General features: G+C 43.0%; 1 protein-coding gene across 1 annotated transcript in view; it reads right to left on the bottom strand.

The window, feature by feature from the left end:
- Window positions 1-27,681, bottom strand: part of CHAT (choline O-acetyltransferase) — a 203,175-nt gene that overhangs the window by 10,904 nt on the left and 164,590 nt on the right. Inside the window, exons 11-14 of the mRNA XM_073596902.1 lie at window positions 26,579-26,701; window positions 23,302-23,443; window positions 21,855-21,917; window positions 5,712-5,849 (exon numbers count right to left, since the gene is read on the bottom strand). Of these exons, the coding sequence (XP_073453003.1) occupies window positions 5,712-5,849; window positions 21,855-21,917; window positions 23,302-23,443; window positions 26,579-26,701 (466 nt within the window). The remainder of the gene's footprint in view (window positions 1-5,711; window positions 5,850-21,854; window positions 21,918-23,301; window positions 23,444-26,578; window positions 26,702-27,681) is intronic.

The raw sequence follows: 27,681 nt of genomic DNA, 5'->3' as shown, positions 1-27,681 counted from the left end.
AGGGTAAACATGCAAGCAGAAAAGAGAGCATCTACAACAACAGGACTGAAATTGTAGGAAGGTCAGAATGATTAAACAGACCATCAAAGTTCCAAAAAAACAAAATTAAAATGCCAAAAAAAGAATTAATCCCAGAAAAATGAAGATTTGCTTGTTACTTTACAAGACACTGCTTGTTTTACATGATCTCACAAAGGATAAACATGCAAGCAGAAAGATAGCATCAATAACACATGCTTCAATAACGCTTGAAAAACGCTGTTAAAACGACTGCAGCATTGCGTTAATTTTACCGCTAGCGCCCCTAAAACGCGGTAATAACGCTAAGGCGTTTTAGGGTGTTTTTGAAGCGCCTTGGTGTGAAAGGGGTCTTAGTGCATCCTAGGGAGTGAGTCTAACTGTGGGGGGGATTGTCTCACTAGGACATGACAGAGATCACTGCTCCCGATGACAGGGAGCAGTAGAATCTCTGTCATGTTGCTAGGCAGAACAGGGAAATGCCTTGTTTACATAGGCATCTCCCCGTTCTGCCTCTCCGTGACACGATTGCAGGCCCCCGGCGGACACCAAGCCCGCGGGCACGGTCACGGACTATGCAGCGGGCGCATGTGTGCCCACAATGCCGCGATTTAAAGGGGACGTACCTGTACGCCCATTTGCCCAGCCGTGCCATTGTGCCAACGTACATCGTCGTGCGCTGGTCGGCAAGGGGTTAAACGGCAAAAGGGGTTTTCTCAGGTAAGCACACCTTCCTGCCGGCATGCCTGAGCTAACGACAGATGTATTCCAGGAAGTAAATGCTACATGAGTCATCTGCCCTTAAGATGGCTGCCACTTGAAAGTCTAGGGGATGTCTTTCAAAGTGATTGCTCAACAAAATAAAGCATGGAAACATAAAAAAGTAAGCAAGTTTGCTTTGAATAATAAAAATTAATAAAACTGGTTCCTCACTACTCGTTACTTGTTAATTCCAAACAGTGTTGCTGTATCTTACAATGTCCCATCCTGCTGTACTGAATCTGTGTAACTGACTTACTAAATTGATGCTTTTTGTGCCTTGTTACTGATGAAAATCAATAAATATACTGAACAAAAAAATTAATTAACCTCTTCTGGACCGCCCACTGTACATATATGTCATTAGTTTGATGTTATATACTGGGGTTATGGCAGCAGATAGCTGCCATAACCCTGGTATTTTTTTATACAGCGGGTGATCCTCTTTCCGATAAAAGTTGCCCCGGCAGCGGATTCACCACGGGATCAGTTTTAGGGGCGGCGGGAGAGGTGCCCCTCCCTTCCCGGTCATCTCCAGACTTACTGGACCTTTCGGTAAGGCTGGAGCCGATCCGATCCTGTGTGGCTGGGCAGGAAGTCGAGTGAGGGCAAAATAGATAAGATCTAAAATGAGGGGAAGCTCTGCTGATTTTATCATCCAATCACGTGCAAGCTAAAATGCTGTTTTTTATTTTCCTTGCATGTCCCCCTCAGATCTACAGCGACTGCACTTCCAAGTGCACTTGTAGTGCAAAGTAGATTTGCCTTTAGTAAATAACCACCATGGCATTACTAAGCACTCCGTTTTAAGTATTTATACCCTGCAGCTGATTGGTTTAGCTTTTCATCCTGGACTCCAGCTATTACTGATAGCTAGCGATTCCAGCAGAAACACCTGTCTGAGCCGGCCACAAATACAATTTAAAACGGTGCTAAGAAAACAAACGTAGTTAGAGCATAATTTTAAAATGGGACTTAAAGCGGAGCTCCACCCAAAAGGGGGAGCTCCGCTTGTCCGCATGCTCCTGGTTTTGACAGGTCCCTGCTCCCTCTTCCTGGTAAGATCGTTAATCGCGATCTATGACATTTACGCCCCCTCCCCCCCCCGCCTTCTGGAACACACATAGGTCCCAGAAAACAGCGGGACCATTCAGGAAGCGCAGCACGACTCGCGCATGCATAGCAGGAAACTGGCTGTGAAGTCTGAAGGCTTCACTGCCGATTTCCCTCACTTACAATACCGGAACCTGCACCTGAAGCTGATTGACGAATTGACTTGGGGTGCCAACATCGAGGGATCCCTGGACAGGTAAGTGTCCTTATATTAAAAGTCAACAGCTACAGTATTCAGACTCTTCTTTAAGTTTTGAAAGAGAAAAGCAATTTACAATATTCACATTTATCTGGATACAGCAAATCATTTTCTTATTTTGTGGTAAATTCACCTATAATTTGTAATATATTCTGCAAAGTAAATGTATTTTTACGTACACTCGCTTGAAAAGATGAATCACATTTACTAATGGGCCTACTTTACGGCTTTGGCAATCTTGTGGTTTTAACGACATTAAAGACAAACTGGCATGACTGGCATGATAACATATATCTGGCTTTAACAACTTGAATTATGATACACTAAAACATATGATCATATCCAGATATAGGCTGTTGTGGTATTTTTAAATGGTTATGATTTGACCAGTTGACTGGAATGATGTACTGAGACTTATGTATTGTTAGCACCTTTTAATAAGGGAGCTTTTGTAACTGGTTTATAAACAGCTTCTGTTCTCATAGTTACATCAGTTGCCTATAAATGGCATCAAACCTTTATTCATGAACTGCATAATTTTGTAATTTAAGTGCGCCTTACCCTTTAATACTGACCATGATACATTTATTTTTAACATTCAGCAAGAAAAAAGTAAATGAATACAATGTTGGCATTGTCTGCAATGTGTGTATAATTAGACTTAATATACTGTACAGTGTGCTTGTTAAGCAATAAACCATATAACCAATGATAACCAATGTTCCATGGTCCATTATGTATAATCTCTATGAATTATTTATTTATTTTATTTTTTTGTGGGGATAAGCTATATTTTCAATACATGACACACTTGCTATAACAGTGATACACTGGGGTAGATTTCCTAGAACTGGTGCACACAGAATCTGGTGCAACTGTGCATAGTAACCAATCAGCTTCTGACTCCAGCTTGTTCAATTAAGCTTTGACAAAAAAAAAAAAAAAAAACACAGAAGCTGATTGGTTACTATAAACATCTGCACCAAATTGTGTGTGCACCAGTTTTAGTAAATCTCTCCCATTGTGTGGGGAATTAGTTCATTGAGGGACACAGGGTTGAGAAACATTTGGGACATCAAAAAGCAGTCCAACTAAGGAGTGGGCAACATTCGCCAATTCTTATCACTTGTCTTTGAGAGCACCTCACAACGAAGCTACCTCTAGAACCTTCTACAAGAAATGTGTACCTGCAGAGTAGACATTTTGGAACCTATGCCACTCTGTGCCCTTTCATCCCCTGCACACCATTCTAGGGGTGTTTGGGTCATCTTGTCACTTTGGACTATAACCAGGTATGTGATAATATCCCCATTTAGACCTGCTGGGAATGAGGAAGAATACTCCAGCACTTCCTGCCATAAAATAAAGTATGTCACTTCCTACATGACTTATGAGTATGACAACTACAGAAATGTAGTTGGGTAATATAGGGAGGGAATATGTAGTATGCAAATATGATTTGATAATGATGTTTAATAGTGTACAGTAAGCAGGGTTCTGCATAACACTTATAAAGCATAACTTCACTTATGTTGAGAAAAAAACATTCCCCCCTGGGTGATCTATGTACATGCAAGGATTATAACAACCTTTGTTGCAGATTCCTACCTTTTTGTTAGACCCCTTTCACACTGGGGTGCTTTTCAGGCGTTTTAGCGCTAAAAATAGTGCCTCTCAAGCCACCCCAGTGTGAAAGCTTTCACACTGGGCGGTGCGCCTGCAGCATGGGAAAAAAAGTCCTGCAAGCAGCATCTGTGGGGCGGTGTGGGAGCGGTGTATACACCGCTCCCAAAACGCCCTGCCCATTGAAATTAATGGGCAGTGCTGCCGAAGCAACACAGGTGCTTTTAACCCCTTCTTCAGCCGCTTCTATCAGTCAGCTGTGGCAGCTGCAGGGCACTAATGAGGAAATCTGCTGGGCCTGCATTCCTTTAGACGTGTTCCTGTTGGAAATATCTCATCAAAAATGACATTTTTGTTGCAGGGGATGCCTGAAATCTGACTTGTATCTTAGGCAGACTTCTGGGAAATTTGGTGAGCCAATCACACAAGCAGGAAACTATGTTTCTGTGGAGTGGTTAGTACACATTCTGTGTACAGAACAACTCCATGTAGCCATATTACACTGCATTTACAGGAAGTCCTCGAGTTACGAACACAATAGGGACTGTAGGTTTGTTCATAAGTCGAAGTTGTCCGTAAGTCGCAACACTGCATTTGTTAGTGTAACTTCCGGTCGGAACACTGCATTTGTCCACCTGTGCAAGGATGTGGGATGTTCCGGGCGCTTGTTATGTTATCTGGGGCTCTACTGGCCATGCAGTACATGTAGTACTGCAGTATGGGATGTGTCCGGAGGTATCCAGGACCAGCGTGGAGCACAAGTGGCCGGCATTTCAGGCCGTTTGTAAGTAGGAGTCGTTCGTAACTCGGGTGTTCGTAACTCGGGGACTGCCTGTATAGAAAATTACAGCTGCTGCAGATTGCAAAGGAAAGGTCATTTTTAATAACATTCAATTACAGTATGACTTGTATCGCAATTGTACATGCTCTATTATTTTTGTTTTTTTTCCCCTCAAAAGTGGAGTTACCCTTTAAATGATTTTTTATTGTTTTTTCGGTATAATAAAGGCCAAAAAATATTTTAAAGAGTTATTTTGTTTACAATCATTCAGTATGAACAAGCACATAAACATTTAATTTGTGTGTAGCCTCATCCTCTGTTTAACCTAGCGATCATTGTCAGTGGCACAGAAAGTGAGTGGAAATCCAAGATTTTAAGGTTATCACAGGAACTAGTGGTGAGGGGAAATATTCCTGCTGTGACAGCTGTTTTGGTAAATGCTTCTCTTTGATACTTCCTCTCCCTTTCCGCTATATCTCTAGGATAGGAAGCTAAGGGATCGAGATAGGAAGAGGCGACTGATAGAGGTTTTAGGTACAATGTGTATTCCCTAATAAATCCAAAACTTAGAAAAGTTTGGTTAAAGATACTCTAATGCCCCATACACGATTCGGACTTTCCGCCAACAAAACCGTAGATTTTTATTCGAGGAATGTTGGCTCAAACTTGTCTTACATACACACGGTCACACAAATGTTGTCGGAAATTCTGAACGTCAAGAACACGGTGCCGTACAAGACATACGACGAACCGAGAAAAAGGAAGTTCAATAGCCAGTGTGGCTCCTTCTGCTTGATTCCGAGCATGCGTGGACTTTTGTGCGTCGGACTTGTGTACACACGATCTGACTTTCCCCGACAACAAAGTTTTGTTGGCGGAAAATTTGAGAACCTGCTAACAAACATTTGTTTGGCGGAAAGTCCGACAGCAAATCTTCGATGGAGCATACACACGGTCGGACTTTCCAACAAGCTCACATCCAACATTTCCCGTCGGAAAATCCGACCGTGTGTACGCGCCATAAGATCCGCAGAACCATTTATGTTTTAGACTGTTCTTGCTGGAAGCACCACTATCCCACAAGTAGGCAATCAGATTGTGTCCCCCTTCAGCATACTTAGCAGTACATGACCAATGTAAATTGAACATACTGTATAGTTTATAATGGTTTTACTGATATGGATGACCTATAATATTTTGTTTTTTTAAAGCACCTACCTGACTGGTGGAGAGAATGAATCGATTACTTATCAAAAACATATCATCTGTAAAGATCTCAGGTAGTTCCTTGCAGTGTTCATGTGCTAATTCTCTAAGAGCTAGCAAATGGTTGTCTATTGCCTTTCCTGTAATAGCCTGTGAAAAGAATAGAAAATATAATTTAATTTTTTTTTTTCCCCTTGAGATAGGACCTACACATTAAAAATATATAACAGGTAAATACTACAAAGGCTCCTCCAAAGACCTCTTTATTTTTCTGCCTTCAATAAACTGTAATTCTTATAGCATTATGAACAAATTCTGTTTTTTTTCTTTATGAACAATGTATATATCGCTTTTATATGGCTGGAACAGGGGTGAGTAACAGGCTTTCTCCTACCCAGAAGTACCTGGCAGTTTTTTTCTCAAACCAGACGCTGTAATTTAGGGAGGTAAAGAGAACCTGCTGTGTTGCCCTGCAAAAACCCCTCACAGCTACACTAATAGCAGATAGGCTGATTAAGTCAAGGTCAACTTTAGTCCATTATTTTTTAAAGTTGCTTGCAAGCGACTAAAAATACACGGACTAAAATTGGAGCTTCTTCTTTTTGTTCCTGATAGTCAAATGGAAAGCAAAATGAAAGTGAGCATATACAACTGTTTGGACCTCAATGAAAGTGACCCTGTTACTTTGCTGAGGAGGAGCAAGGCATGGATTAAAGTGGATGTAAACCCAATGTCATCCTTTCTAAACTACTGCCATAGGGGTTATCTATAAGGATATACATGTCTCCTGAATGTATCTTTACCTGTCAAATGTCTCCCCTCTGTCTGTTATGAGACCCAAAAAACTGCAGATTCTGTGGGTGGGTCTGTTGTCTGGAGCTCGGTGGGTGGAGTTGTCAGGGCTGGTGCAAGGATTTTTGACACCCTAGGCGAAACCTCATTTTGCCGCCCCCCCCTCTTGGCTCCACACCATTTGCCCTGCCCATGTATACCCCACCTTTTAATGAAGCGCCCATCAATTCAGCCTCACCAGCGTCTATCAAATGCAGCCTCACCAGCACCAATCAAATGCAGCCTCCCCAGCGCCCATCAATGCAGTCTATCAGTGCCCATCAATGCAGCCTCCCCAGCGCACATCAATGCAGCCTCACCAGCGCCCATCAAATGCTGCCTCACCAGCGCCCATCCATGCAGCCTACCAGCGCCCATCAATGCAGCCTCACCAGCGCCCATCAATGCAGCCTACCAGCGCCCATCAATGCAGCCTCACTAGCGCCCATCAATGCAGCCTACCAGCGCCCATCAATGCAGTCTACTAGCGCCCATCAATGCAGCCTCACCAGCGCCAATCAATGCAGCCTCACCAGCGCCCATCAATGCAGCCTCACCAGCGCCCATCAATGCAGCCTACCAGCGCCCATCAATGCAGCCTCACCAGCGCCCATCAATGCAGCCTCACCAGCACCCATCAATGCAGCCTACCAGCGCCCATCAATGCAGCCTCACCAGCGCCCATCAAATGCAGCCTCACCAGCACTCCTCAAATGCAGCCTCACCAGCGCCCCTCAAATGCAGCCTCACCAGCACCCATCAAATGCAGCCTCACCAGCGCCCCTCAAATGCAGCCTCACCAGCACCCATCAATGCATGTTTGCTTGCTTCCATACATTCGGGATTTGGGACACAGACACAGACCTCCGCTGCCCATGCGCCTCTGACACTATGTGCGAACGGAGCGGTGTCTGCCTGCTGATGCTGAGACTTAGTTGCTTGCTTCAGAGAGAAGAGAGAGTAGGAACACCAGTGGCCGGGCGCCCTAGGCAGCAGGGCGCCCTAGGCGGCTGCCTAGTTTGCCTAGTGGTAGCACCGGCCCTGGGAGTTGTGATGTCAGTAGACTCCCCGCTCACCTCTACACTCCCCTATGCATTTTCTCCTGTGTATTTCTTACACTGAACTTCTGCTATGATCTCTAACATCCAGTGAAAAGACAGGAAAGTAACCACATGACTTCAGCATGCCAAATCATACTGAGGTGTGGAACAGCCAATCCTTGCAGAGCTGCTGAAGAAAGGAGTGGGGGTGGGAATTTAAAAATAATGCATGTCTTAGGCTAGTGCACAAGATATGTAAATCACCTGTCACTCACAGCAAGGGGGAGGATTTGACAAAGTTTTTCTCTGTTTGTCAAGTTTTATCTCACTGAACAATAAAAGAGGATTGCTCAGAGATGGATTAACTCTTTGTGGCAAGACTGGGCTCAAATGATAGGAAATCTTATACTCTACATTATGACATAAAAAAAAAAAAAAAAAAAAAATTGGTGTTTATATCCACTTTAACTTCATGCATTTATCTTCTGGGTGATGATGATGGGTTAAAATAGGAACACTACAGAGTTTGGTTGTGACACTTATAGTTTTTGTAATGTAATATGTTGCTTTTTTATTTTTCCAAGTTACTGTATACAGAAAGTAACAGAGCTAGAAAGGACTGGGTGGCAGGCTCCAGTAAAGCAATGCTATCAGTGTAAATCCACAGGATGCCCATGCATTTCATAGCAGAAAAATTAGTGCGCTAATGTCCATACATATAAAGTGATGGCAGGTAGCTAACTTTAGGGTGGATCAATTGACATAATAGTGTTAATCCAATGACTAGTTTTGGTGACATTTAAGCACCACTTTTAGCTGTCAGGTGGGCAGGAAAGAATAAGAAGGAAAAACAGTGGGAAGTGTGTGTGGAGGGGGAGGGGAAAAGGGTACAAGGCAGGTGACCAGTCAGGGTGGGTAACCCTCCTGAGTAGCAATTGCATTCACATAGATGCAATCAACCCATGGAATAACCTTTTGTCAAAAAAGTACAGAGATGTGGCAGAGTTAAAGAAAGCAACCCAGACACTGCAGCATTCAATATTTTGAGTGTCTATCATGTATTTGAGCTATGAATTCCTTAGGGTACATTAGACTAACTAACCTCAGCCACCCAATTCAATTATTGAGGGGCTTGTCATTGACCACCAGTGCCTGCTTATTATCCCAAGAGTAGAAAGTGGTCCTGGTAGCACAGATATTAGAGTGATCTGAAGGGTAGGTTGTAAGGGGATCTCTGATGGGTGAGATATGGTATCCCGGTAAGGATGATTTTGTTATGGAGATGTGCCTTAAGAGTAGAAAAAATGTATTATTCATGGTACCTTCGTCCCATCAAAATATGGAAAGAGGGAGAGAGAGAGGCTGTGTTTGGACTGATGGTACCGTATAGTTAAATGGTATTAAACAGTCAAGAATAAAATTATTCAAGGAATTTTATTACAAAAGGGAATATGATAGCTCATTTTACAAAAGTAGATAAAAACAGATTATGACAATCAGAAAAAATTGCATCCTATCTTTAACAGCTAGGACTTTAAAGCCATCTATATGCTAGTTACTCGAGGTTTCATGGACTTAGCGGCTTCTTCAGGAGCTTTCTGTAGTTGGATGGTGTAGAAAAGTGATTGTAAAATAGCTAAAGAAATAAAGATATAAATATTATTTACAGAATACTTTGTATGAACGCAACAAATAACATTTCATGTGTATATAAGACATCTGTTGCAAAACACCCACCATCCATACGTCTTGATTTCAAAAGGTACACTTTATATAGACTGTACTGTGTTTTATGGGCACAAGTCTGATTGCGTCTATATGCACGCGCCTGCCTGTGGTCTGCATACATGGTACACTATACATAGAGTTAATTCCCCTTTATAGGGACTAATCATAACACTCCATTGAGCCTGCATGATTGTATATAAAAAGCTACCCCATTTCTCAGGTATGTAACCTTACCAATATGTTTATACATGTAAAGAGGTGTACCCTGATTCAAATGTATTGTATATCTGTCATCCCTGAGGGATGACTTTGGATGCATTTGACAACACTTCTTCTTGCTTTCTTTTCTAAATTAGGCTAGCAATAGCTGTATTCAGTGCCTTCCAAAAAGCTCCCTTGCCCTCTGGGATGGGTCGCCTCCTTGCTGGGCCTCTGGCCTCTTGACACCCTCCGTTAAGACGTATGGATGGTGGGTGTTTTACAACAGATGTCTTATATACACATGAAAAGTTATTTGTTGTATTCATACAAAGTATTTTGTAAATATGTATATCTTCTTTCTTTCTTTAGCTATTTGACAGTCACTTTTCTACACAATCTAACTATAGAAAGCTCCTGAAGAAGCTGCTAAGTCTGTGAAACATGTTGAGTAACTAGCATATAGATGGCTTTGATGTCCTAGCTGTTAAAGATAGGATGCATTTTTTTCTGATTGTCATAATCTGTTTTTATCTACTTTTGTTAAATGAGCTATCATATTCCCCTTTGTAACAAAATTCCTTGAATAATTTTATTCTTGACTGTTTAATACCAGTTATCTATAGAGAACCATCAAAGTCCAAATACAGCCTCAATCTCTCTCCCTCTGTCCATATAAGGATGATTTTGTAATAGGACCACCAGACATGTAGCATTGGGCTCCAAAGCACCAGCACAGGTCAGGGACCGAGAAGAAGATTTTATATAATAAAATGGGGAGGTAGTTTAAAATTTAGTTCCTGAGCTGTGATGTTGATGGAGGTTTTATGTGTAAGGAGAAATAGTTGTTCCGCTTCTCATGTGTGAGAGAATGACCCGTTTTCTTTTCCCAGTGTGCAGTGTAGTATGGTCATCGAGGCAATTCATGAGTGAACAAAAGTTGATATAGTCTGCAGTTACCACTTGAGTTAGTGGTTTGTAAAAACAGATTCAAAAGGATTGAGATCACTATGTCTTGACCCCTGGTTTTTAAGATGGGTATAAAAGTTTTGTAGTTGGAAATAGTAAAGCTAGCGTTCCCCCATTTGCCTGTTAGACAGAGAAAAGGGAGACTAATGCCGCGCACACACGAGCAGAATGTCCGACAGAAAAAGTCAGACGGAAGCTTTTCATCGTATATACCGATCGTGTGTAGGCATCATCAGACTTTTTTTTCAAAAAATCTGACGGACCTAGAAATGGAACATGTTCTAAATCTTTCAGATGGACCCAATTCCTATCAGGAAAACCGATCGTCTGTATTCTGGTCCGACGGACCAAAAAAGACGCATGCTCTGATACAAGTACGAGTCGGAAACTATTGGCTACTGGCTATTGAACTTCCATTTTCTAGTCCCGTCGTAAGTGTTGTAAGTCACCACGTTCTGGACGGTCAGACTTTGGTCAGACTTTGGGTTGGCTGTGTGTAGGCAAGACCGCTTGAATGGAATTCCGTCGGAGTTCCGTCAGAGAAACCGTCGGAGTTTATTATGACGGCTAAAACGGTTGTGTGTACACAGCATAAGGGCTTTAAGTCAAGCCAGGGATTGAGCTTGGTAAATAGAAGAATGGCTATGTGTCTTCCATTGGAGAAATGTACCAGCAAGTGATGTGTCCCAAGTCTAAAAGAGGGAGTACTACAGTACTGGAAGGGTAGAAGAACAGGGCCTAAGTTGGGGTTTCGCGAGGAGAATATCTGTTAATAATTGTTCAAGAAGGATCCATAATTTATGTTTGGGTACAGAAACCTTTTTACAGTTTTGCCATACAAAATGTAGTTGGGACATTATTCAGAGGGGTTAATACTGAAAAGTAGCAGGCCCCAACATGAGTCCTTCACCAGAGCTCTGTCCTGTCATTTTGATTTCTATTCAACCTCATTAAGAGAAATTGGCCAGCAGATTAAATGAAATGTCATGTTACCACATAACATTTACATTTTTCATAACATTGACATTTTGCAACATTTATCAATGCCATGCCAGATGGGAAATTGAGAACATCTAATATTATACTGTACTAGGCAGTACATTTGATTAAACCATTTGAAATAGAATCTCAAGGGCACCAGATTTATGTCAAATAAAATCACTTGTGTATCCTAACAAATAGCGCAGCACAGGAGAATTCAGTAGAAGGCTGAAATGGTGTATCCCATCGCAAGAGATTTCCAGTAAAAATTAAAACCATTTGTCTTTGCTATCCTGTAGCATGACATTATATTATAATGCATTATTTCCCACTATAATCTACCTAGCACTGAACACAACTTTTAAGCTTTGTACACTGTGCATTTTTGTAAAGGTTCTTGGTCTTTCACTTGTTAAATTTTGAAATGCCTGAACATGAACTATCATAGTAATATATGCACACATAAAAATAAAAAAAAGTGCTTAGGAACATGGTTTATTTGTCACCCAAGCTATGGAGGTTTTTTGCATTAAAAAGTTGCCTTGAAAGTTTTTTTTTTGTGATGGGAATCTGTATTCCGCCTATTTTGGGTTCTACAGCTCGATTGAGGGGGAAAGGGTCAGCTCCCTGACCAACATTCCATGCCAGATTTTCACGACACAGAAGGTTGCTGTTTTGGTGACAGTTGTCCTTAGAGAGTATGTTCTGCAGTGTCATTTATGTGTTTGCACTGGGTTTTCTCCTACGAGGAAAGACCGTTGTTAAATCTTTTTGAATGATTATTACTGGGTTGGAAAGCACTGAAACCTACACTTCAGATCACTCTACTATCTGTGCTACCAGGACCACTTTCTACTCTGGGGCTAGTAAGCAGGCACTGGTGGTCAATGACAAGCCCCTCAATAAATGAATTGGGTGGCTTTTAAATAATAGTTTGTCACAAAGTTTATGTGTCTTAACCGCTTCAGCCCCGGAAGATTTTACCCCCTTCCTAACCAGAGCACTTTTTGCGATTCGGCACTGCGTTGCTTTAACTGACAATTGCGCAGTCGTGCTCAAACAAAATTGACATCCTTTTTTTCCCAAAGTAGAGCTTTCTTTTGGTGGTATTTGATCGCTTCTTATTATTTGTGCTATAAACAAAAAAAGAGCGTCAAAAAGATCAAAATCATCAAAAACATTTTTTTTCCTCAGTTTAGGCCGATATGTATTCTTCTACATATTTTTGGTAAAAAACCCAACAATAAGCTTATATTGATTGGTTTGCGCAAAAGTTATAGCGTCTACAAATAGGGGATAGTTTTATGGCTTTTTTATTCATTTTTTTTTACTAGTAATGACGGCGATCTGCGATTTTTATCGGGACTGAGACATTATGGCAGACACGTTGGACAATTTTGACACATTTTTGGGACCATTGTCATTTTTAAAGTGATCAATGCTATAAAATTGTCACTGGCAGTGAAGGGGTTAACCACTAGGGGGCAGTGAAGGGGTTAAGTGTGTCCTAGTACGTGTTCTAACTGAAGGGGGGATGGGACTGTGCAGGGGAGATGACAGGTCGTCTGTTCATACTCTGCATGAACAGACGATCTGTCTGTTCTCCCCTCGGAGAACCGGAAACTGTGTGTTTACACACACAGATCCCGGTTCTCAGGGTGCCCCGAGCGATCGCGAGAGCCCGGCGGTGATTGCGACTGCCGGGCACTCGCATCGGCTCCATGGGCGAGCGTGCGCACCTCTGGCGGCGTGCACGCTCCCCCTAGTGAGCCAAGCTATGTTGCGGCAGTACAAAAGTTCTGTCATTACATGCTACGAACAGATGGGCTTTTTTTATTGCAGAAGAGACATGCAATTTCTCTTCTACAATAAAATACACCTACCTGGTTGCTCACAGCAATCCATGGAATGTAAGCTGAGCTGAGCTGCGCATGCACAGCTCAGCTTACAGCAGCCGGCCTGATCGTGTGTGCCAGGACTACTAGCTTTTGTGCATGAAGTAATGGAAAAATGATTGTTCTGAGCTTGTGAGACTCTTACTTGTGGCACAGTAATCAAAACGTATTTTATGGTTAAAAGAATGCGTTTGTTTTACTTAACCGTGTTCCATGAAGCCCTCCTACTGTCAATTTGGCCACACCCAATGTTAGCCGCTACGCATGCCACATTACTACTGGCCTTGGGGCACCCAAAGGTGTCTAAGGTCTTCTACAATACTACAGAGCAGGGGTAAGCAACCTTTTGAGCACAGTGTGCTGAAAAATGTTTTCAAAGAAACTGAGCGTGCCGATTTTATAACAAAAAGATTTCAACTTCACACTCTCAATCACGAAAAGGATTTTTTATAAAGTAAATGCTGTAAACTACTTTAGTAGTGAGAAATTAACATCCTGCACTCTCACGCCTCAGATCAATCCCAATTCCTGCAACTCCACACCTCAGATGAGCCCCAATTAATGCACCTTCACACCTCAGATCACTGTCCCCCCTGCAAATCTGTTTCACCACGTTACCCCATGCACATCTGTCCCACCACTGTACTACCCTGCACATTGCCCAACTACTGTATCACCCTGCTCATCTGCCCCACCAATGTACCTCCTGCTCTTCTACCCCACCTCTGTTCCCCCCTGCTCTCTTGCCCCACCACTGTAACTTCCTGCTCATCTGCCCCACTAATACACCTCCTTTCACATCTACCCCAACACTGAACCCCCTGCTCATCTGGCTCATCACTGTACCCCCTGCTCTTCTGTCCCACTGCTGAACCCTCTTCTCATCTCTTCCACCACTGTACCTCCCTGCACATCTGCCCCACCGCTGTACCCATCTGCTCTTCTGTCCCAGCTCTGAACCCCTCCTGCTCATTTTCCCCATCAATGTACCCTTTTTTCATCTATTATACGCATGATATGCAGAGTGGTGAAAGGCAGTAGAGATGACACATCTATCTGTCCTGGCACACTCATCCTGCTGATCCAACTCTCATATCCAGCCCACAGCCCAAACTTCAAAGGGGGCCTGCACTGGGGCTGCGTCACTGGAAATATCTGAGGGTTCTGAGTTGGATTATGAGATGTATGGGATATATGGGATGTTGCATACAAGCATATGGAATGGATGAGCTCAGGTCAGAGGCATTTTCTGAAAGCAGTGGGCCTGTGTGTAGGATCATAAGTTGGGCCCCTGCAGCTGAGAAAAAGTGGTTGGGTGTGATTTTCATTGCGCTGAATACTGGCTGTGGCTTAAAGGGACACAGAGTGCAGGGGTTCAGTAGTAAGTTATGCAAAGGTTCAGGAATAATTTCCACAAAGTTCAGAGAAGCTCAACAGTAATTCCAAAAGCTGTCACCTCATTGTGATTTTCTCAATCACAGTGAAATCCCTTTTTTCTTAGATTGGTAGTGGCAACCAAGCGAGTCATCTTCCTCCAGATGGTGGACGGGGCTAGCAGGACTGTGATTGGCTTTAGCGGTGGCCAAGACAGTCCTCCTCCTCCTGGAAACAGGGACCGCCCCCCAGCAGAACTGCACCCAATCTCTTCCCCATATCAAAAGCTGACGATCGCAGCTACAGCAAAGTAGCTTGTAAAAGATGTTTCCCATCTTTTACAATGTGTGGAGGACACAGTGCCTCCCCCTCGGTGCGGCATGGGGAATTCTGAAATCGTAATGCATCTCACTGACACTTCCCTGCGCTGCTCTGCTGATGGGGAGGGAGTCGAGTGTCAGCAAAAAAGGCTTTGCGTGCTGCTTGCGGCACTAGTGCTGGGGGTTGCCTACCCCTGCTATAGAGTATACTAAAAAAAAAATTGCCGTGCTCTGCGAAATGTTCGGGTTGACTAAAAGAAAAGGTGGCAACCCTAGCAGGAGAGTGGAGGAAGGATGAGTCATAGGAAAGCCCAGGAGAGCTGCAGAGCTGGAGGAGCTGGATGAGGGCAGAGATAACAGGAGACTGCATAGATACATGTGTATTCATCAAGAGAGGAGAAATGTGCAGGCAAGCAATGGTGTGGGTGTGTCTGTCTGTGTATGCGTGTGTGTCTTTGTATATATGTGTATGTGTGTGTGCCTCTGTGTGTCTGTGTAAATCCAAGAAGTGAACATGCAGCAGCTTTGACTGGCCACAGTTAAAATGGTTGCAGCCAGACTTAGTGGAGGGAGATTTCTGCAGCATATCTGGCAAGTATAGAATCACAATATATATAAAATAATATGCAAAGTGTTTGGAGGGAAGTGTCAGAATGGCAAAGATGTTTTTATTACAAATTCTGTGAGCAGACTGCAGTTTCTCTTTAAGCTGGCTGCACATTATACAATTGTCTTGTTTAATTTCCTTTAGCTTTACCTTCAATTATATAGGACAAGGGCCTGACTGATTGCATACAATTTGAAAGTGTTTAGGTTTGACCTCATATTATATGGTTTTGGTAAATCTAAAGAAAAATTGTACAAGAAAATTGTATAATTTGCAGTCAGTTTAAGGCACTGCAGTGAGAGATTTCAAGTAGCAGATTGAGCCATTCACCAAGCCCATATTTTGGAAATTTAGTGGGGTAACTCACTAAACACTAATACACAATTTGTGTATAGCATCAATGTTGAATTGTAAGGCTTGCATACCCAGTGACGAGTCTATGGCACACAATGTCAACCCCAGTTTCCTGTCAGAAACAAAAAACAAATTTTTCCTTGTTTAGGGTGAGGTTGTTTTCATTCATTCTGTGAAATGTTTTTGAGTAAAGATCAAATTGCTTTTCTCCAGAGAGGCTACATTGATGAGGATATCATCAAAAATAAATTATTACACCAGGTATTCCTGCGAAAATAGTGACCATTATTTTTTGGAAACAGTTTGAAGCTGTGTTTAAAGCAGAAATGCCCCAGATGCCTTTATGGAGGTCTAGTTTAGTGTTTTGACCCATGGCATTTGGAAAATGAATCCTCTGTAGTAGGCTAACAGTCAAGCAGTATTGCTTTGTTTACCAGGCGAAGGTCAAAACATAGTTGGATTGTCCTTTCTTTTTGGCTCTCAACAGGTAATAATATTCTCCTGCAGGAGTTTTTTGCAGCTCTTTCTCAACCACAGCCCAAACTTCAAAGGGGGCCTGCACTGGGGCTGCGTCACTGGAAATATCTGAGGGTTCTGAGTTGAATTATGAGAAAATTTGTGAATGAGACCTAGTCTAGTGTAGACTGCAGGTATTCTTAGCCAACACAGAGCCCAGTGCCCTAAGGTCATATTACAACACTTCCCTGTGCTTTTTCTCTTTGCAAAAAAACAGGGAGAGGGGCGCCTCTGAGTATGTATCATAAAAACAATATCCACTCACATGGAAGAAAGTGAAGTAGGGTGCATCTCTGGGCTGAGCAGGTGGGACTACAGGTCACAGAAAGTCCGCTTCTAGCTGGCAAGGTGCAGCACATCAGATTCCGGGGAGGATAGGGGGCAGTGAGTCATTGGAGCCTGTGGAAGACAACGCTGCAGCTTCAAAATTCCTGTCCAGGGACTGCGAAGATGGAGGATGGCCGTGCGGTGTAGAGTCCAAAACAAAGCTTGAACAGCAAACAACGTGGCACAGGGCAGTGACGTCACTGGAATCCGATGCGTTTCTGAGCGTGCGTGCTACGAATGGTACAGTAGCCACACTCCTTTGTCAATCATCTTGTCAAGCATTCCATGTGAATGGATATTGTTTTTAAAATAATGTGTTTATGATATATACTCAGAAGTGCCCCTCTCCTTGTTTTTCTTTTCTTCACTGGAATTTGCTTCTGCTCTCCTTGGTGGCAGCCCTGACAGACTCACCTATTTCCCCTGACACCTGCCTTTGGACTATTATGGACCTTACATAGTCATATTGAGGTATCTGAGCATTGCGCCTTGTACTTGTTAATAAAAATTTTTCTCTTTGCAGACTATGGTTCCCTGGAAATGCTGAGTTGTAGCTGATCAAAAAAACGGTGAGCACTTTTAAGCTACAAAAGAAATCTTGCTAAAAGAAAAGAATAGTTTTGATTAAGTCAAAATAGATAAGCAAGGTCTGATTCTCTCAGGAAGAGAGAAAGAAAATGTCCAACTCCTGAGGACACTAGCAAAAAAGTCATGCTAGGAGCAAGAGCAGTTATGCTGCTCTATTACAACAACTCTGTTTGGTTGCCAGTGTCCCATTTCATTTGGATGGCTACAGAGCCTTATATCTCTGAATAACCTCCTGTGTCCCCTAATAAGTGAATAAAAAATAATGTTACCAGTACAGGGCCGTTGATCAGTTTTTTTCCGGGTGGGGGGGGGGTTCAGGTCTTTCAAACCCAAAGGCATCATTTACACTTTTATGTTGGGTGAGGTATGGTAAAAACATGTGACCGCAGAGTGGGGCCATGAGGCTTTGCAAAACACAGAGCAAAAATTATCCCCATTCAACTGAATAGAATGCAATGCATGCAGTTGTGGTGCGGTAGTGTACTCATTAGTACAGCAAGCTCCTCCTAAGCTCCCTAGTTTGGGTGATGGGCTGAAAGGAGCCACTGCTGTTAACATGTATCTGCACATCTAGTGGTCCCCATGTTTAAGCTCCGGGGGACAAAACAAAACACATTGGGGTGTGGCCTGGCAGGAACCTGGGCTGAGGTAGTCTCTCCCTTCACTACTACATTACCATAGGACTCCAGGGATTTTTTTTCTCTCTTCCCTTCATTAACTACAGGAGCTGGGATGAGCTCCATCCCTCACCGGCACTTCTGCAGCACATTCGGTATCATCTACATTACTCACCACATCGATTGAGCCTGAGTGACACACTAACAAACTGTGGGTTACAGTGGTTACCTGCTGTTAGGGACAGATTTCTGACCCTGGAGAGATTTTATCCAAGCAAAAAATGTATCTCTACCTGCAGGTAACCACTGGATGTGCAGAGATACAGGTGGATACATGTTTACAGCAGCAGACAGCCTTGTCTCTTTTCAGCCCATCACTCAGGTGTACAGGCTGAGCAGATATTGGAACATCTGAGATCCCGGGTACAGATATTTGCAGTATACTTGCTGCACCATGGTCATGTAGGATGTACGAATGAGACCCAAGACTGGATTTTAACTAACCTTACTGTGCAAGTTGAGCAGGTGCAAGGGACAGCATATTGTGGTAGGCAGTAAATTTAGTGATTTATTTAAACCTTAAAAAACTGTGTCTTATGAAATTGTATGAAATGTTTTAAGAGATTAAAAAAAATATATATATTGTTCACTGCCTAACACAGGATGGTGCCCTTTGCACCTGGTCAATATGGTTGGCTTTTATTCAGTCTTAAACTGTAGTTAACCCAGCTTTTGAACTTGTATTTACAAGTAAGCCTATAATAACGCTTAACTGTAGGTACAGTGAATATCTCCTAAACATGTGATGTTTAGGAGATATTCACATGCAAAGCAGCCGGTGATGTCTCCGGTGAATGCGCTCTGAAGGGACGGCATACCGCTTGGCTGTACTTCTCCAGGGGAGGAGTGCAGTTCGTTCTGCACTTTTGTGACCCATTTTTAGCAAACAACCAGCTATAGCCCACTGTCAGCTAACATCGCTCTGCAGGTCCAGGCTGTGGAAAGATCCTCACTTTAAAGTCAGGATTCACCCAGATGCCTGGACCAGCAACTCGCTCAGCCTCTCAGTGAGCTGCTGAGACCCTGAGCCAGCTGCTCCTGCCCCCTCCACAACCTGGCATTCCAGTGAGCGTGGTGGGGAGGCAGAGCCAGGGACTGACAGTCACCACTCTTTGCTCACTGAAGGCTGAGAACTGAGTGATCAGTGATCTTTGATCGCTCTGTTGTTGGTCTTAGAAGCAGCTGGGGACAGATGCAACATTGGATCGATGCTCCATCCACCTAGGTAAGTATAATAAAAAAAAAATCTCTTTCAAAGGAGAAAAAATCCCCCTCTCCCTCCCTCCTCCCCAAGCAAAGATTCCCACTGTAAAATATCTACCTCCCTCAAATATCCTCCCCCAAAATTAAACCCCCCTGTCTCTAAACCGAACCACCAAAGCAAAAATATCTCCCTCAGTCAACACCCTCTCCCCCAGCAAAGATTCCTAATTATGAAGAAAATCTCCCTTCATCCAATCAAACTCCCTTCCCAGAAGCAAATCCTTGCCAATAACCACCCCCTGTAAACTTCTCTACAAGAAACTCTCCCCTTCTCCAAAAGCAAACCCACCCCCCATTCCTTAACCCCCCCAAAAGAAACTCCCACAGGCCTCCTTCCCAAAATAGACAATTGATGCCTCCCCACTTACCAGACCTCAGATTCAGCATGGCACAGAAGCAGGAAAACTTCTGCATCTCCAGTCTCCCTTCAGCTGTGTCATATGATACCTCAAGGAGGTGTCTAGGAGTTCCCTCAACCGTGCACTGTCAATTGCCGGTGTTCTGTCGAGAAGTGCCCGCTAGCGAGAACTGCCTGGTATGTACGGTGCATGCTCCGTGCACAACAGCACAACAGCTGATTTGCCGATCAGCTGGGCTGACGTAACCAGGGTGCTTGTGCACATTGTAAGAGGTCTCTCTCTATGGGAGATACAATTTCACAGGCACAATTTAAACCTATACAAACAGCGGGGGAGGCCGTAGTTCTCAGATTGTGCATCGCTGCTGCTGGAGGGCGGCTAGTGGCTGTGTTGAAGAGCTGTTTTTGTCTGTGTTGCAACTCGCCCTTTCACACAGGCAAAACCGGCCTTTCAACACAGCAAACCTGCCCTGCAACACAGACAAAACCAGACCATCAGCACACTGTAAAGCCGCCCCTCAACAGCGAGGTACAATGTGAGAACTACGGTCTCCCCCAACTGCTTGTATAGGTTTCAATTGTGGCCGTGAAATGGTATCTCCCATCGAGAGATGGCTCCTACGATGTGCGCTTGCACCCTGTTCACGTCACTCCAGCTGATTGGCAAATCAGCTGAAGTGCGGCTCCCTCCTGCGCATGCATGGGCACTATTCGATGGGGGGCACTTCTCGACAGAACACCGGCATCTGAGACTTCACAGTAATTTCATGCTTTTCAGGGGGACCTCTTATTAAATTGAGGGGATGGGGCACAATAGAACGGGGGCTGGTTGCTGCACTCCGAAACTCTGATTGCTTCTACTGTGCTAAAGCTGAGGCTAAACAGCAGGCACACTGTCTGGACATTTTGCCAGGATGCTCTGGTGGGGTTTGAACACCCCTGACCCCCCCCCCCCCCTTATCTGCACCCCTGTACCAGTAGGACAAACAGAAAATATCGGTTTGAGGTGCTCACTCCCTAAGGAAGCACTGAGTTTAACAGGCACCGCTAGCCTAGAAGTAAACTAGCAATGACCACACTTGGGTGACAATTGTTTATCTGACTTCCACTCTGTCAGTGTTTGCCTAAAAGCAATTTATTTGCACAAGCTTGAGGGAAAAGAGGGTTAGGGTACAGGATACCCATAGAACAATTGTAAGACCCTGAACTCTACACACAGCCAATATGGATCAGGACTTTTAAGCCGAAATCAGCACAATGTGTTCTTCGAATTCAGAATGTTGAGTAGACAGTCTTTACGCTCCCTGAACAAGCCAGCAGACTTCCAGTAAGGTTCCAGCTATAATCAAGTTCCTCAGGACACCTTCAGCAGCTGAAGTTCCTGCCTGATGCTCCTGTCCAGGGTCCAAGTTCTCCCCTTCTGGGCAATATACTCAGTAAAGCAGAGCAAGCTTCATGCCCAAGACCCTGTTCTTGTTCCTTAAGTAAAAGTGTTCTCTGGGGCACTTGGCCTGAGAGGTCATAGCCGCAGCCCGCATCACACGCATTATTCCCAGGCAAAGTCTAGGAGGCAAGATAAAGCTCACAAGGTCACCCTACATATTTATATCCTCCCTCAGTCTGTACCACTGGCAGTAAATCTCCTGGTGGTTGGCCAAGGAAACATAAATACTCATAACCCATTCAGCAGGCAGAATCAAACAATAACACTGGGCTTAGGGGAGACCAAATTAACACAGCTTTATCAGTTTGGCTTAGGATGATTGAAGCTCAGTAGAACTAAACTGAGAGAGTCCCTCCTGTTTAGGGCAAGGCCTTCACAACTTTGTATGTGTGTACACTGTATACTTCCACTTTTCTTGATTGCTGTGTGTAAAGTAAACCATCTGAACACACTGCACTGTCATAGTTAAGTTAATTGGGTTTACTTCTTAGTATCTTTTCTTATTTCTATGTTGAAAGCTGCATAGCGTTGGCACCTTCCTTTAAAGTCCTACATCCTTAGGTGTCATTCTTCTTTAAATATAACTCAATATCAAGTACAAATAGAATCTGAATCCTTGACTTGTAACCCTGACCTGAGTATCAGCTAATGTATATAACAATCGCACACAGCTTGTAATACATACCAAAATAGTATAATTTGTTTGCGCTTCAATAGCATTTTGAAGATGAGCCATTTTTTCTGAATCCTGTAAATACAAAATATAGTATGCTATAGTAGCATATATTCTGACAAAACTCAAATATATACATTAATTTATAGCATTGTTATGCATTTATTTGTTACGCATGTTTAAGAAAATATAATAAATATAAACACATATACAGTATTTACACAACAATTTATACATTTCCTTTAGTAGAAGACTTACGGTAATATATACTATATGCAACAGCCTCTGCCAAAAGCATTAACATTTCAGGTCCACTGTACTAGGAACTTTTGCAGATAAAGGCCTCATGCACACTGGACATTTTACTATGTATCCTAGAAGTCTTTCCTCCTGACAGCAGCGTTTTGGAAGAAACTTGTAAATACATGCAGAATTTTGAGGCGCATCAAGCGCTTGGGCAATAATTTATTCCATTGGCCAGAAAAATAATTTATTCTGGCCACTGAAATGAATTAATGCACATGCGTTAGAGGCGCCTATCATTAACGCGTGTTTAGACCCATTTACAAGCATTTTTCTGCCAAAACGCCGGTGCTCCTGGATGTGCTGGCAGTGATTTTTTTTTTCCTGCCTCTAAACGCCCCTGCCTCCAAACTCTTCTAATTGCCTATATGTACATGGACACACAGGCAGAGCTGTCCTAATGCATGTGCACCCCTGGGCCATGCAGAGTCCCCAGGTGCATGGGTGCACCATGATAATCTTGCATTACATCATACTTGCCAACTGTCCCAGATTTGCGGGGACAGTCATGCTTTTTACTAAATTGATCCAGGATGGTAGCACCCTGGAACCTGTACTGTGACCTCCTGATCTCTGTATTGTGCCTTTCTGCCTCGCCCCCACCTCCCATACTGTGCCCTTTGTGTTAATTAGTCTTTGATTTATGGCATGTTTTCTTAATGTTTAAAATCAATTTTATTGAACATACTAATAAATACTGTATATGTTTAATTCATTAACTGTTTATACTTTAATTCCTGAGAGTAGGTGCATATATTGGGGCAGGCTGGTAGGGGCCCCAGTGCATTATTTTGCCCAGGGGCCCATGATGTTGTTACAGCAGCCCTGCACATTGGCTTTTTTTTCTGCATCTAAATACCCCTGTATGTTAGCCTGACACCCCTAGTAGCCAAGTTAAAAATATCCAGTGTGCATGAGGTTAAAAGTTAATGTAATCCTTCTTTGGAGGTCTTTCACTAAAATACTCATATACCTCTACAAAAGGAGTTAAACTTCAAACTACTTTGAATTTGTTATCATTTTACATATTTTAATCAATGTGATAAGAGGTACAAGTTATTTTTTTATTGCCTTTTCAATGCAAATTAACTACACTATATTGAATGGCAAAATTATTTATAACTTGTATAATCAAAATTTAGTGTAAGCCACATACCGGTATTGTAGCTTTTCCATCTATCATTGCCTTCACAAATACTAGAGCTTCACTCGTGGATGATCTTATGTTGTCCACCCTGCCCATCCGAAAGCGCCGTATGGAAGCACTCTCATAGGTTGGGACAAGTCTCCTGTGGCACCTAGAGTGTGAGAAAAGAATCTTATTTTGAGATATAAAAACAGAATAAAAATTATTTTTTATAAAATATTACCGTCTCTTTAACTAGTTCAGTACTGAAAAAATTCAAACAACTCAATGCTTCTGTAAAATATTTGAAAAATTGTAATACAAAATGGGGTGAATTTTTCAATTTCCCATTGTGCCGGTAATCTAACTGGAGCCTTCCTATGCTGGATAAAATGCTAGATTATCAGATTTACAACTATGTTGACTCTAGATCAGTGATATTCTTCTAACATCCCAGGCACAGATTTGTCAATCTTTGCTTTCTGTGTATACAGCTATGTCGGGCAACACAGTGCCTTAGTGGTTAGCCCTTATGCTTTGTAGCACTGATATTCTTAGTTTGATTTCCACCCAGGACAGTATCTGCATGTAGTTTGTGTATTCTATCTGTGCTTACATGGGGTGGGTTTCCTCTGGGTGCTCTTTTCTACAACATTCCAAAGACAATGTTTTCTACAACATTCCAAAGACAAGCAGTTAGGTCTATTTAGTTCTGTCTAAACAAATCCTAGTTTGTTTGTGCTGTTCACAAATCTAACTGGAGACCCTGGTAATACTCTGAGTGGTTAGAGATCTGGTACTCATTTCAGACATGGAGTCACAGAAGATGTAACGTTCCAAGGTTTGAAGTGCCCGGAGATCGCAAAAAGGGTCAAGGTGGTGAATGAGAGGAATAGGTATATCTTTAAGGGATTGTTTACACTTGCTTTAAAATGTGGCATTGTACATGCTTTTTTAAAGCACTCTGAATGCCAATCAAGCACATGTCACTAAGTAAAATGATAAGCTCACAGTCCTGTTTAAACATTGCATTTAATTTGCTTCAAAGATCATATCCCATGTCCCTTTCTTGGTGCTCCAAAATATCTCCAAAGCCTCCATAGAAGTCTATGACAAAGCTCGCTAGCAGCACCTGCAGGTTTTGAGAGGCTTTTATTCAGCTTTAGCTTTGCTTTGTTTTGGAGGTATTGCAGGTGTGAGATATCCCTCTATGCATTTGGAAACTAACAAGTGAACTGGAAAGACACAATCAGCATTCACTTCTGGTTCATGTGTATATATTGTGGAAGAGTCCGTTGCAGACGTCACATCTGGTGTGCAGCATGGAGCAGCAGGAAGGTGAACAGGGTCCGGAGTGGAGCAACTAGCAGACGGCACACGAGTTGTGCAACATGGGAACATTATAGCAGAAGGTGAGCAGGGACAAGAGAGGGAGGACTGAGCGGCAGAGGATCAGCAGAGCTGGAGGACTGGAGCAGAAGAAAGTAGCAATGTCAGACGTGGTGCATAACGTGTGAGCAATATAGTAGGGGGTAAGCGGAGACCAGAGAGAAAGAGAGGAAGATCAGCAAACCAGAGGATCAGCAGAGCTGGGGCTTACTACTGAGTGGGAGATCAGCAGAGCTGGGGGTTACTACTGAGTGGGGGATCAGGAGAGCTGGGGGCTACTACTGAGTGGGGGATCAGGAGAGCTGGGGGTTACTACTGAGCGGGAGATCAGCAGAGCTGGGGGTTACTACTGAGCGGGGATCAGCAGAGCTGGGGGTTACTACTGAGCGGGGGAACAGCAGAGGTGGGGGTTACTACTGAGCGGGGATCAGCAGAGCTGGGGGTTACTACTGAGCGGGGGAACAGCAGAGGTGGGGGTTACTACTGAGCGGGGATCAGCAGAGCTGGGGGTTACTACTGAGCGGGGGAACAGCAGAGGTGGGGGTTACTACTGAGCGGGGATCTGCAGAGCTGGGGGTTACTACTGAGCGGGGGAACAGCAGAGGTGGGGGTTACTACTGAGCGGGGATCAGCAGAGCTGGGGGTTACTACTGAGCGGAGATCAGCAGAGCTGGGGATACTTCTGAGTGGAGCATCAGCAGAACTGGGAGTACTACTGAGAAGGGGATTTACTTAACGAGGATACTAATAAGCTAGGGATCTCCTGAACAAGGGTACCAATGAGCTGGGGATATGCTAAACAGGGGTGTTAATGAGTTGGGGATCTGCTGATTGGGGGCACTACTGAGCTGGGGCTCTACTGGGCCCCTTTAAAACAAATAGAAATTCAACACGCACACACAGGGCATTTGCCAAGCTTCATTAAAACTTCAAAAAAGCATCATTGAAGAATCACAGAAGTATCACTGAAGTATCAAAAAATGATCAAAGAAGCATATTGAAGCGGTAGGCACTTTAATGTGTACTGAAATCGAAGCAAGTGTAAATGAGCCCTTTGAGTGATTATTATAGCCGTCAGTCTAATAATCCTGGATGGCTGTAAATGAGAATAGGGTAATAGCCTTTATTCCAGCACTGGGTCTTGCTAAGCTATTTTCTCATCACTGGTCTGTACTAATACAAGGATCCCCTCATATTACATGTGCAAACATTTAAAGTTACAATTAAACACCCTTTTAAAATGAGCCATGGTTTCCTTGTTTTAGAAAATATAGACTATAGTCAGCAGATAACCAAATGGAAACAACAATGTGGGCATAAAAGGAATGTTGCTTTATTTTGTAGGAAATTAAATATAAACAATATAAAAGTGGAACTAGGCAAGGGGAACACGCTTATAGAATGTTGTTAAATTGGGAGTAAACGCTCATGGATAATTTATACCTATAGGTGAGACTATAATTAGGCTTACCTATAGGTACTTTAAATATCTCCTAAATGTGCACCATTTAGGAGATATGCACTGTAAATACAGCTGGTGATGTCACCGGCGCATGCGCTCTGAAAGAACGGCCATCTGTGGCGTTCCTTCAGAGTCTTGTGCCATAACGGGTGTGACATCACCACGGCTCCGGACACTCACACAGCTGGAGTCAGCAAACCCAGAGGGAAGAACAGGTGAAGATGGAAGCCTTGTTAGCAGTGACAGCTCACCGCTGGAAGGCTTCATTCTAAGGTAAGTTTCACATAATGTGCTAGTATGCAATGCATACTATAATATAGCACATTATACTATTATAAACAATATCATAATATATTATAACATCATAGTACATTATGGCTTTACCTTGCAGGTTCCAAAAAAAAAAAAAACCCACACACAGCGGTTTACTACCACTTTAAACAGTAAATATGTTACCTGTAGAATGCAAGCTGAAGTGATAGTTGGATGAAAGCATCAGGACTCATTCTCTGCTTTTTGATAAACTCCTTTCCATATTTATTAAACCTATGCACTGTAAAATCAAGATTTTGCACTATCCTGTGAAAACACAGAAAAAGGTGGGATTACATATTGGACTCTATGAATGAAACTCTCACATCCAAGAGAGATATTACACATCTTCTCAGTAATGGGTGCATGTAGTATATCCATTATTTTAACATTGTCAAATGCAGTAGCTGGGATACAGATTTCCTTTTTTATGGTTATGGCACTGACTTAACAGTACATAACTGCAACATCCTGCAACAGCTTGTAAAACGCTTAATTCATTTAAGCCAATTTAATGCTAATAAAGTAGTTTCACCAAGCAAAATATTTATGGTGCTGTACAACCAAGTGATTTCACACTACATAGCCATGCAGATGACACTACTTTCAGCTTTCTATGTCACCCCTCTGCCTATTGAACTAGGAATCGGTATCATTATCTCTGTCCCATGAGTATGGAATTTAGCCAGAAAGCACTTAGGCTCGGTTCACATAGGGGCGACTTGTCAGGCGACCTAGTCGCCTGACAAGTCGCCTCCCGTTCTGTGCTACGGAACCGTTCTAATAGGAGCGACGCAAGTCGCTCCGACTTAGAAAAAGGTTCCTGTACTACTTTGGGGGCGACTTGGGGCGACTTGCATAGACTTCTATACAGAAGTCATTTTGCAAGTCGCCTCGGAAGTCGTTTGCAGGTCGCCTCGCTGAGGCGACCTGCAAGTCGTGCCGCCCCTGTGTGAACCGGCACTCAAGGGAACTTCTGGTTTGTGGTGTGGCAGGGGTGGGAGAATTACAAGAATGGACATCTAGAATTACAATTTTGTTTGTCGTAGAACATTAACCATATTTTGTGTATATTGTATTCATAGGAATACAGTATGTGCATTAGCTGTTTGTTTAGCTCTTTACAATAGCATTGCATTTCCATCATAATCTAATCTTGAGTGGCTGTTGCAGTATTTATTGCTTAGAATAAAGATTCAGGTTCTCTAATGATTCTCAGCGTAACATCATCTTTCACATTATACAAA

The sequence above is a fragment of the Aquarana catesbeiana genome, linkage group LG08 (assembly GCF_042186555.1).
Source record: "Aquarana catesbeiana isolate 2022-GZ linkage group LG08, ASM4218655v1, whole genome shotgun sequence".
NCBI classification, from domain to species: Eukaryota; Metazoa; Chordata; class Amphibia; order Anura; family Ranidae; genus Aquarana; species Aquarana catesbeiana.
Note: the sequence above shows the minus strand (reverse complement) of the source record. Positions and strands in the feature narration are given on the sequence as shown.